The sequence below is a fragment of the Mytilus galloprovincialis genome, chromosome 4 (genome assembly GCF_965363235.1).
Source record: "Mytilus galloprovincialis chromosome 4, xbMytGall1.hap1.1, whole genome shotgun sequence".
Taxonomy (NCBI): domain Eukaryota; kingdom Metazoa; phylum Mollusca; class Bivalvia; order Mytilida; family Mytilidae; genus Mytilus; species Mytilus galloprovincialis.
The window spans coordinates 31061579-31073900 of NC_134841.1; the positions used below are offsets into that span (position 1 = coordinate 31061579).

Genomic DNA, 12322 nt, shown 5'->3' on the forward strand with positions numbered 1-12322 from the left:
ATATTTATGTCATATAACAAAGACACAATATTCCAAAATCAATAAACAGGTACAGGCATTCCTTAATGATCTGATATACATATTTTTAATGGTAAATACCACCATTACAGCATAAGCATGTTTGAGTCTTACTCAGTATTATAAGCGCAAACACATATATATTTATATAAGGGAAAGTTTACTTTATTATTTGAAATTCAGCTAATTTATACCACAACATATCATGCAGTATACATATGAAATATTGATTCAAACGTAATTGATTTATTTCTAAATGTTTGCATTAAGAATGATTTTAGAAACATTACAAAACAAATTTTATGAAAATTTGAAAAATAAATTTCAAAACAAAACTTTCACAACTTCAACTGTAAAATTGTACAGCACAGTATGTTTTATCTATTTGTAAAGGAACTGCTGGAAAAAGGATAAATATTAACCAAATTTACATGATTTAAATCAATGAAATATTTATGCTGACATTTTTCAATATTTGCACTTAAACTAATTCATCCCTTGTCGCTTATGAGTTCAGGTGTACTATAAACATGATTAAATTAATCATTTAAAATAAAAATTTCACAACTTCAACTGTTAAATTGTATAGCACAGTATGGTATATTTATTTGTATAGGATTTGCTTCTGAAAAGATGAATATTAACCAAATTACATGACTAAAATCAATGAAATATCTATGCTGACATTTTCAATTTTAACATTCAAATTGCAACCCTTGATACTGACAAGTTTAAGTGTACATTTTTCCAACCTTTTTTCGTACAGTTCATAAATTTTCAATTTATTTCTTTTATACAAGCTACTAAAAGTAATTGCATAAATAATAAATTTATTTAGATATTTATGTGCTGTATCTAAATTCCTATAAAATTCACTACGCATGAAGGAAATTCATAGGTTAGAATCTTTCCATATATGAACTACATATCTAAATTCCTATCAAATTCACTAGGCATGAGGGAAAGCCATATAAGTAAGAATCTTTTTGTATTTTAACTTCATGATGTCCATACTTTGAAGTGCATGATGGTATCACTAGGATATAATTTTCACATTTCACTCCCTTATAGTCGGAACAATAGATTAATTTACCGTATCAGTTAAAACGCCAGTTTAGAAGGTACACATGGTTCGTATATACAGACTTATGTGGGATGCTTGATATCAGATATGTATGATTTAACGACGGATTTAATGATGGATTTAATGACGTGAACAAAGAAAACACTGGTTATACTTCATACTCTATTTCCACATTTTTATTTGGGTCAGATTATCTGCACGTAAATATCTGGTCAGGATAATTTTGGGATGCTCATATTTCATAGAAAGAAAAGAAAATTCTTTCATTTAATCAATTTGTCATTTCTACTATCCTCTTAACAAAGTGCGTGGGGCCATGCTTATCACATTGCACAGGAAAATTTCAATTTTTTTTTTGTAGATCACGAGAAAAGAATGTCAAATATAAAAAAGAAGATGTGGTATGATTGCCAATGAGACAACACTCCACAAGAGCAAGACCGTAACTAGGCTTATTATTTTAGTGAGGCAAAATAATTGAGCCTTTTTTTGGAGGATATGAAATGAAATGGTGCAAAATCCAGCATTCTAGGCATTTCCAGAGAGTTTGATAATGTTTTGAATTTGAACATTTTTATATTTTTTCATGTTTTAGGACTTTTACTTTCACCAAATTTTTAACAACTTTATTTAAATTTATACATTTATGTAAGAACATCCAAATATCAATTTGATTCAGTAGAGTTTGCCAAATTTTTCTATGGCAGGTTCATTCAAATTGTTTCAGAATATTTGGTCTGCTGACATCCTTATCGTGATGAACATGGACCATAGCAAGACAGTGCAATCTCTCGCTACTCATGCATGCTCTTTTCCAAGTTTTCAGTCGTTTCAGGGCAGTCTGTGTTTCTAGAGGTAGCACATTATCATCAACACAATGATCAATGTCTTCTTCCGATATCATCTCCATCGGCAATTCCGTAGTAGCAGTTTTGTTTGCAAAAGGGAATTAAGCTTTCTTGTAATCATCATCATACAGTCGCAGTTACAAATTTTTCACTCGCTTTTATGCTGACAAAGAGTAAACAAACTAGGGATAAAATGAGATAAGATACATATATATGATTGTATCTAGAGTTAGTTTACTAGTATGCTATGGGTACAAGGGGATTGGACAGTAGTTTTCGCCACTAGGGATAGAATAAGATAAGATACATGTATATGATTCAATCTAGAGTAAGTATATATGATATGGGTACAGGGGAATTGGAATGGAGTTTTTGACGTTTACATGTAAGTCCGTAATTTCAAATTATTACTGGAAATAGTCAGTGGTATTTTAGTTCCAGAATATATAAATTTAGGGGTTAGGGGTTGGGAGTGTCCAATTCCAAAACCTTGAATATAAAGACACGAAATTCCGTAGACTAGTCCCGAATAGTAAAAACAAAATCCTGTTTTGAAGGTCCTACCATTCCTCAATAATGCCAAATTGGAATATGGGATGTTCTTTCAATTCTTAAGGTTAAAGAAACATTGATAAAATCTAATCCATGCATGTTTCATATTATTTATATTATTTATCTGTAAAGAGAAAGATTAAAGTTGGTGAATACGCAGACAGGACTGTTCCCTCGCGATGCACAGCACTTGATTTGTCAGACTACTTATCGTTTTGGATTAGTTCTAATGAAGTTATATTCAATACTCAGACTCTGTTCACAAAAAATAAGTTTACTAGAATAATTCCTTCTGCTGTTGTCTGCTCTATGGTCGGGTTGTTGTCTCTTTGGCAAAGTCCCAATTTCCATTCTCAATTTTATTTAACTTCAGTCTCGCTTTTCCTGTTTCGACAAGAGCCTATTTTTAACCAGAGATCCATGATGATTATCCTTACTAGGTTAAAGTTATCGAGAAACATCACCCGTTGAGATGCTGAGTTATATCCAGAAGGAATAATTTTAAATTTTAAATTAGCAACAAATGACTATTATATATATATATATATGTATAAAAAAATAATTTAAAAATCAGTGTCGAAATTTTAGTGAGGCAATTGCCTCACTTGCCTCAATGGTAGTTACAGCCTTGCAAGAGACTAACAGCAAAGTTTGCCTACATATTGTTGAACATTCATCAGAGAGGCAGATTCTACCACTTTATCTAGTACTGATGATAAATGTCTACAGAAGCAAATGCTATACTTAATTGTGCCAGTTTTATGATTGTCAAAAAGGGTTTCAATAAAACCAGTTGGCAACTGCTTGATTGTTGTTCATAATCAGTAGCAAACATTCAATGTAAAACAATATGAAAGAAGGAATGGGAAGTAAAAAGTCTTCCATACTCAATGGGTGAGCTATAGAAGGAAGGGATTATACTAACAAGTGTTTTTATGCAAGATCGTGTTTAGTTCGGTTAGGAAAAGCTTTGAGGTTTTTTTCAATCATTGCAAAATCTTCAAACATTGCAAATGGAATATTTGAAATGGTTATATAATGTCATGCAGGTTGTACAGTAGATAAGGTTATACGTTACCTTTACTACTAAACGACTTAGTACCTCCTGAAACCTTTTCACTGTTGTCCTTATAAGCTATCATTCCATGACACACTTTGTAATGACTTCAGGGTAGCTGATACAATGAGAAATAATTTGAATTTGGTTGCAGTTCTTCTGTGTTCTAGTCCTAGGTGAAGTATCACATACATATATCACCTTGTACTATGGTTGTAATCTCAACACTCTTTATAGTTCAGTTATATCTGAAATATAAAAAGTACATCGAATTAGCTCATAAAAGGATGAAAATATGCAAAGTAATCCTATTCTTCTTATAAGTACTGGGTTCTACCAGTTAAGGCCTGGCTTTGAAGTCTCTAGTATATCAAACAGAGATTTAAGTTTTGTTGTACTACCTTCTGCATTATTAAACTTCTTATCAATAAGGGGAGAAGTACATTCACAGTCCGACGAAAAAGTATTAAGTCTAAAATAACCATTTTTGTAAATCGAAAGAAATATTCTTTGCAGTCATAATTGTTGTAAATACGATGTGAACACAACAGCAGACAATACTCACTTCTTATATTCTAATGTAAAGACTTTGTGACATGACACTTGTATACTTAGGCTTTCTATAGTTGAATTACAAATCATAACATGCAATGTTTTCTTCCTTAATTCATGTATTCTCAACTATTATCTTTGACAGGAGGATTTTGAAAATAAATAACTCAGCCTTGATAATCACAAAAATAAATGGTTTGTTCTGTGGTAGTTTGAAAATAAATTACCTGACTTGCAATGTATAGAAAATAAATAACTCAGCAGGTCTAATCGAAAGTATGAGATGGAACCAGATTCTTCATAAATTCATCTTTTTTCCTCAAAAAAATCATGAAACACTTCCCAAATTTTTTAATAACAAAAGTATAAATATTATTAAAATATACTTGAAATGTCTGAAAATTGGTTTCATTTTACTTGAGGTATATTGTCTCAGGAAACCTTACCTCAACAGGGCCGTAACTACATGTAGGAAATTTCAAAACCAAATGCTTGTCTCCATATCAAATTGTGTTCACGGCCTTGCAAGAAGAAAGTTCTGTTTTCCCTCAGACTTATAGCCCTGATTTTTCAGGATCAATGTTTCTTATTTATTTGTCTTTTGTTCATTGATTGCCCTTCTGTATTCTGTTAGTGTTGCATTCTTTTTGTAATCTAGTAATTTTGTTATAAAGTTGATCATGAGTTTAAAAAAAAAACAGCAGCCCCAGACTTAACTATGTGAATTCCATTTTTGCTTTATCATGCACATTGGTCTTTTGATGTCGTCCCTAGAAACTTCAGTCTTACACTGAATTTATACATTTTGCTTTTTTTTCAAAATATTGTCAAAAAATTATTAAAACAAAACTTCATTTTCAGATTATGAAAGGGTCTTCGGAACACCCAGAAAGCATGATTTTGCATCATTTGTTCTATAGCTTCTTGGGCCTTCGGTGGCTCAAAACCCTTCAAAAAAAATTTTGCCTCGCTCCGCTCGCCGTAGTATGTTTGTCAATACATTTAAAAGTGCCTAGTTATAACTAAACTTTAATACTATGTATGTATGCAATACATGTATATGCAGTTGGGAATTTAAAAGATTCATTTCTGCAGAAGGGGGTGGTTAATCTTTTCTGAACCATTTATTTTAAGTAATTAAATGGTACATAATGACTTGACTATACTATAGCGAGGCAAAAAAATTTTTATATGTATTATTTATAATAAAAAAATCATTTAAAAATTGTATGTTTTCGAATATCAAAAATATAGTTGTGAAAATGAATAATCAGTCCCTTGCTTTGATGAAAATGAAAAATCTTGCTGCAATAGTGCAGAAAATGAATAATCTGTCCTCTTAGTTTACAAAAATAAATAACCGATCAAAAACAAATCCTCCTGGCCCCCTCCCCCCCCCCCCCCCCCCATAATATCAAATGGTCGTCCCCTAATCATTATCAAAAGTATATTCATTGCTGAAACATCTGTCATTCATATTGACTAATTGTAATATTATACCAGCATGGTAGTCTTCTATAGCCAGAAGGACAAAAATGAAAGATGTATAATGGTTTATTTATGATGCAAAGCTGTCTCATCTGCTTTAAGCAAAACAAAAACCAGCCGATATATAGAATATTCAATAGACTGACGAGAATACAGGTCTACATTGTAGGCTGCTAGTTTTCTCGTTTGATTTGTTTTCCATTTGTCATTTTGGGTCCTTATAGAGCATACTATGCAGAATAGGCTTTGCTCATAGTTGAAAGCCTTATGGTGACCTAAAATAGTTAATTTCTTTGTCATTAGGTCTCTTATGGAGAGTTGTCTCATTGGCATTCATATCACATCTTCTTTTGTATATAAATATTTACAGTGCAAGCAATAATTCCATGAGTCCGGATTATTTATGAGTGAGATATTTGTGTTCATTTGACTCTTTTTGGAAAATGCAAACTACAAATTATTTAAGCAAATGTGCATTTCTTTATAGATTCAACATAAAAGTATATTCTTATAAAGCTATCAAATAAAATAACTGTTTATATGAATGAAGCACCACTGAAAACATGAAACAAAGAGAAGCTAGCTTGGTATCAGTAATATGCCTAAGATTAATTATATATTTATTAGGACATGACACAGCTAATATTCATTGTCAAAGGTATTATGGAGGAGTAAACATTTTATGAATGGATGCTTTAAATGGAATCTTTTTTTTTAATCAAAATGTATATAATCTCAAGGCGGTTTATCTTTAAAAAATCTAATATTGGCTGAATACAGAATGCCTAAACCTGTTATTTATAAATATGAATAAATGGTGTAAGGTCCATGTATATGTCAATAAGTCACAGCAACTAATATTACAAATAAAAACATATCTCAAGGTCAACATTAAAGGATTACCTTTACTAAATACAAGTATATTATGGTATTATTCTCAAAAGTTTAACACACATAGTTACATCACACACCAGTTGGAAAAAATATTGTATAATTACATATATATCAATTTAGGTTTCAAATTGGTTGTTTGTTTAAGGTCAAAAATGTGCCCCTAATACTCCTGTCAAAACACATATGTGACCATGACAGGACAGTAAGTCAAGCGAGACATAAAATTCCTAATATCAAATTCTAGTTTTAGTCAATTAGATTGCCAAAGCACAAAATTGGCAATGTATATTAAATGGAACATATTTTGTAATGTATATTAAATGGAACAATTTTTTACTTCCTTCTAATTCTTTTAGAAATTCATACCTGCTTTTCATTTTACATATCAAGTCTGCATATACATAATATTATAAACAGAACTATGGCACTGTTATCAACAGAGATATTTGTCACACTTACCTGAACGGGAATTGACTAATATCCGCATGAAGTTTCAAAACAATTCTTAACTTAGTGCTGACTCAAAGTCAACTTCCAATCTATCAGACTGAATCAATCAATATCGTGTATATACACAATATGTTTCTGATCAACATATTTGATATTTAAATTGTATTCCAATGCTTATTGATACCTGTATTATTGGTAAACAATTGATGTGTGACATTCCCAGGTAGATTGAACTTATCTCGTTATCTCATTGAGCCAATTAAATCTCACCAGTAAACAAACTTACTTACTAGCTAACAGCTTTCTGCTAACATTTTAATTAAATTAAGGTAATTTCTGTGTTTTCTTTTAAATTATGTAATTACAAGCAAGAACATGTCTGTCACATAATCTTTAACACTTGTGTTTTCTAACATACTTCATTTTGTGTACTTACTGTGATCTAAGTGTAGGAAAATGAGAAAATTCTTAACAAACTCCTTTTTTTAAAACACTCTTCTATATATGATTTAAAATCCAAGAGAGAGTATACATTTGTTTATATAATTCTTTAATCAGTATTATACAAATATGAATCATACCCTGTGGTTAAATAAGATTGGGTGATCCTATTAGTAAGGTGGCCAGAATTTAAAATAAATATAAAAGGAAGATATGGTATGATTACCAATGAGACAACTCTCCACAAGACCAAAAACATACTTTCTGTTCAAATACAGAAAACAGCTGAAGGCCACAATTGGGTCTAATCAAGGCAGCGAGGAAAATCCAGCACCCAGAGTTCTATTTTATCATAACTTCTAGGTATATTTCAAATCTTTGAGAGTTGTCTAAAAATAAATGATATTGTTTTTTTCCCACAATATGGCTTATCCTAGGTAACAAACTAATTTCTACCAACCTTGGAATGACAAGATTAAGGTGTCAAAGAGGCTAAACAAAAATAACAACTCCATTCAAATTATCCAGAGCTTGAGATATTTTAGGCTGATCAGATGGCATTTCAAAATTTTTGATATAATAATGTTTCAATTGATTTTCCAAACAAAAGAATTTACGGAGTAAATGTTCTTATGACTATAAATGCTCCGTTTATCTATAGCCAATAATTTATAATGTGGCCAATGAATAAAAACAAAAGAGATTGTAAAATATACATAAAGGTGTAATAACCACAGGTAAACAGTCAGCTACTACAGTAAATATTATCGTTATTATGTATAGTTAAATGTGTCATATAAAACTGAAAGTATGTGACGTAAGGCATGAATTCATTTACGATTTTACAATAACACAGGTACATGAAGGTGAAATTTAAAATTGATTTTTGATTATCCTATAAATATAGTAGTTATCAATAAATAAATAAAAAAACAGAAAGTATGTGACGTAGGGCATGAATTCATTTACGAAATTTGAAATTGATTTTGATTATAAAGATATAACTTCCTATAAATATAGTAGTTATCAATAATAATGTATTTTTAGTTATATTTTATCAAACACTAAAAATAGCACTTAAAAGGTGACACATTGTTGTACAAGGTTTTCATACCCTGTTTGGGGACTTTAAGTAAGGCAAAATATGTTTCCATAATTTATAAAAACAAATAAAACTTTTTTTGTTGCTGTTTCAAACAAAGGGTATTCTTTCTCTTGACAAATATAAAAATGTCACAATTTAGGTTTGAAACTGCACTAAATTTTCAATTGCTGCTTCAAATTGATGTTGTACATTTATGTTTACATGGTTTGTGAATTGTGACCAATTGTGACCAAGCCAAGCTTTTGAACACATTTACTAAGGTGTCTACATTTTGTAAGTACATTAAAACCAGTCATGTTAAATAAATTGCAGAAAAGAGGATTTCTAAGACCCAGCTACATACTCAATAGGTTGTGAAACAAATTCATCTTACATTCAAACTAGCATTATAATTCATTTTCCACAAATATATGAACCTTTAATATCTTAATTTTAAACCCCTTCCAAACAATATTGAAAATTTAAAACATTGTATAATGATCCCTCCCCCTCCCCCACACACTCAATATTTGAAATTCAAAACAACTGTATAAAGAGATAAACACCAACAACTAACAACTATATTTACTAGATACTAGAAAACCACCAGCTGTCCTTTTCATAAATCTGAACAAATTACTTAGAATTATACTGATAAATAACTTTATTCAAATTTGTTCAAAAATCAACTAATCTAAAAACCAGTTTCTACAAAAGCAACAAATTCCTACCCTGGTCTATTTCAATTATCTACCAATTAACTATATCATTTAAAATGCTGTTGTAAACACAGTGTACACAAATTAACAACTTACTGTATCACAGTTTATACATCCATAAAAATAAGGAATTATGATTTATATATATATTAAAACACTTGTGGCTTATCCCTCTTTCTGACCTGGAATTTACCTGCGTATTCCTTTGAATGGCTATACCTTTGTTGGTATTAGGTTAATTTCTATAGTGAGAATTTCATAGTGTCATGTGATCACATTCATACAACCTTTTCAATGAAATATGATTACTAGTAATATGTTTAAAATTTACGAGTAATAGTAAGTTATATATGAAAGGTTACAACTCACCTGTTTACACCTGTACAAAATACCATTATATATATTATCAATGCTAATGATAACTTCATGTATATATATTAATCTAAAATCATCTTTAAAATTCAGAGATCTTTGTTGAAAATTAATGAACAGTCATGAATATTTAAAAGAAAATTAAGGGATTAGGGAAGGGATTAAGAATCTTAAGAAAATATCTTGGTATAGATATATATATATATATATATATATATATATATACTGTATTGTAAACTATCACTTGGTATTGATTAGCATGTTTACAGGTGTTTTTATGTGAATCTTGAATCATTAATTAGAGAAGCAATAATTTGCAGACTAAAAGTCAATATACAGCTTATACATATCCAGAGAATACTAATATAACAAGAGAGGGAGACTAATACATTTCACTCCAAATTCACTTTGAAGATCAGATATAATAATTATTTAAATTAAATTAAATTAAAAATTGCATTGAAATAGAATATTCAAAACAGCTAAAAAAACAAAAGAGCAAATTTAATCTCAAAATATTTACGTTTTAAAATAAAAAAAATATCATTTCATTTCAGCTAACAATATATTGAAACATTTCAATTTCAAACTTTATAGTTGAATACCCATCCTAATTCCAAAGAAAACAAAATCTTTACAATAGCTATATATCTGATAATTTCTGATAAAATAAATTTATACTTAATCTAAACATGTAGAATGATCCAGGGAATTAAATATTAATTCTCACTCAAAGCCTGTGGCATTTCTGAATAATAAAAAAAAACAGTGACATGTTTTGGAAAGGGATGATATCATTGCTCTTGTCAACATTTAAATTAATACTTAAAACCTTATTATCCCATTGAAATTTGCAGATGATTTGGAGGCAAACCTTAAATTTGATTACAGTAAACTCTAATATGGTGACCTCAACTCAAAAGATACAGCTAGTATATAATTTTCATTTCATGAAGTATTTGTTTACTCTAATACAATGACTTTGACCTTACCATTTCAACCCTAATTTCAACCCTAACAATTTCATATGGTATCTGAGAACTCTAATAGGGTGGCCTTAATGTTTCAACTCTTACATGGTAACCTTACCTGTTCAACTCTAACATGGTGACTTCACAACTTTTGATGGTATCTGTTAACTCTAATATAGTAACCTAATCTTTTTAGCTCTATTTTAATATGGTGACCTGACCTATTCAACAGCAATACCAGCAAAACACGGGGAGACACTGGGTTCCACGAAACCCTTACAAATTTGTTCATGCAGGGGTCTTTTATAGCATTAATATGATGTAGTATAAAGTTTGAGTTCTGCTCTTTGTTAAATGCTGCACGGAGATTTCTATTCATTGAAATTTTGTTCATTTGCAATTGGTCTCGGTGGATGGTTGTCTCAGTCTGTGATGGATTCTTGTCTTGTTGGCAATCATACCACATCTCCTTACTTTCATATCATACTAGTTCTGCTCTACTGTATATATGATACACCTGTGATCTTTATAACATACATACTATAAACAGATTTTTCTTTGTCAACTAAGTAAACAATTTTTGGTCCATTTTACATAGTAGCTTAGTTTCAATGGATATAAAATACATTTAATCAATTGAACTTCAAAGACAATCTTTTTAGACTTGTAAAATCAATTTGAAATATGTAGAATTATGTAACTGTTATCTGAAAGACAGACTAAGACAACACACAGCAGTGTAGCTTGTTTCAGTTTAGCCCTATTAAAAGCATTCACATTTGGACTTCAACATGTTTATTAGATCTAAAGTGAACCAATTATATCTAGTCAAAATTGATCTAATTGTCTAAGTGTGAACAATGTCTTTTGTGTTGAAAATGTTTGGACCAGTTTTACTTTGTGAAAAATCTTAATATGTGAGTTTTGGAGACAGAACAATCATGTAACAATTAGATTTTTCAAAAATAGCAGCATAAATGGAATAGCATTGGGGGGTTCGGGGGTTGAAACACAACTTTTTTTTTTACAAACAATGGGGACATATGGTTTGAACACACACACACCCTTTCTCCTGGGTTGGGAACCCCCCTTTTAAAAATTGCTGGGTATGTCACCTTTAATGATTTGAATGTGAGAACATCTCTTTCCATAAAGATTTAAAAAAAAATGATGAGATCAAAACCAAATTTTAATATACTGTATATAAATGTACAATTTCACTATTTCTGGGTATGGATATCCTTTCAACCCCTAATTTTCTAAATTGCACCTTCATCTGGTTTTTCCTTATCCCAAATACCCTTGATATACACCTACAGTGCTAGTCATTTTTTCAGTTCATTGTTAAAATCACATACTAATCAGTCAGAGCTCAGACATAAACAAGTCTATTTTTGTTTTTGACTTAAAGAAGTCAAAACATGTATTTATCATAAAATGAGTTTTCAATTTTAGACTTATCTAAGTCATAAAATGACAGACTTGTTTAGGTCTATTTATGTTGATGAAAAAACTTAATTTCACTTGGTGGCCAAACTACACAACCTATGACAGCAAAAACCTGTCTGAGAGTTCACAAGGACTTGAGCTATCTATATGTAATTGTCTAATTGAACATCCTTGCTAAACACAGATGTTTTTCCTCATTAAGTGTAGTTCCAGGTGGTTGCATTGTAAGGTTAATTAACATTATCTCCGATTTTTTAGACTCTCATTCATATTTTTCTTTAGAAGACAAAGCATTGTCTTTCAATGTTGTCATTATTTGATTTAGATGCATGACCTCCTTATC

General features: G+C 30.2%; 1 protein-coding gene across 6 annotated transcripts in view; it reads right to left on the reverse strand.

The window, feature by feature from the left end:
* LOC143071873 (ceramide glucosyltransferase-B-like) overlaps nt 1-12322 on the reverse strand; it is a 37482-nt gene that overhangs the window by 18601 nt on the left and 6559 nt on the right. The window contains exons 1-2 of one of the 6 annotated variants that reach the window (XM_076246505.1): nt 9284-9380; nt 3581-3807 (exon numbers count right to left, since the gene is read on the reverse strand). In XM_076246505.1, the coding sequence (XP_076102620.1) occupies nt 3581-3644 (64 nt within the window). In that variant the 5' untranslated portion in view covers nt 3645-3807; nt 9284-9380. Of the gene's footprint in view, nt 1-3580; nt 3808-6859; nt 6883-6952; nt 7129-7379; nt 7457-9283; nt 9381-12322 lie in introns of those variants that run through there. The other 5 variants (XM_076246506.1, XM_076246509.1, XM_076246503.1 and 2 more) reach the window with 5 other exon arrangements.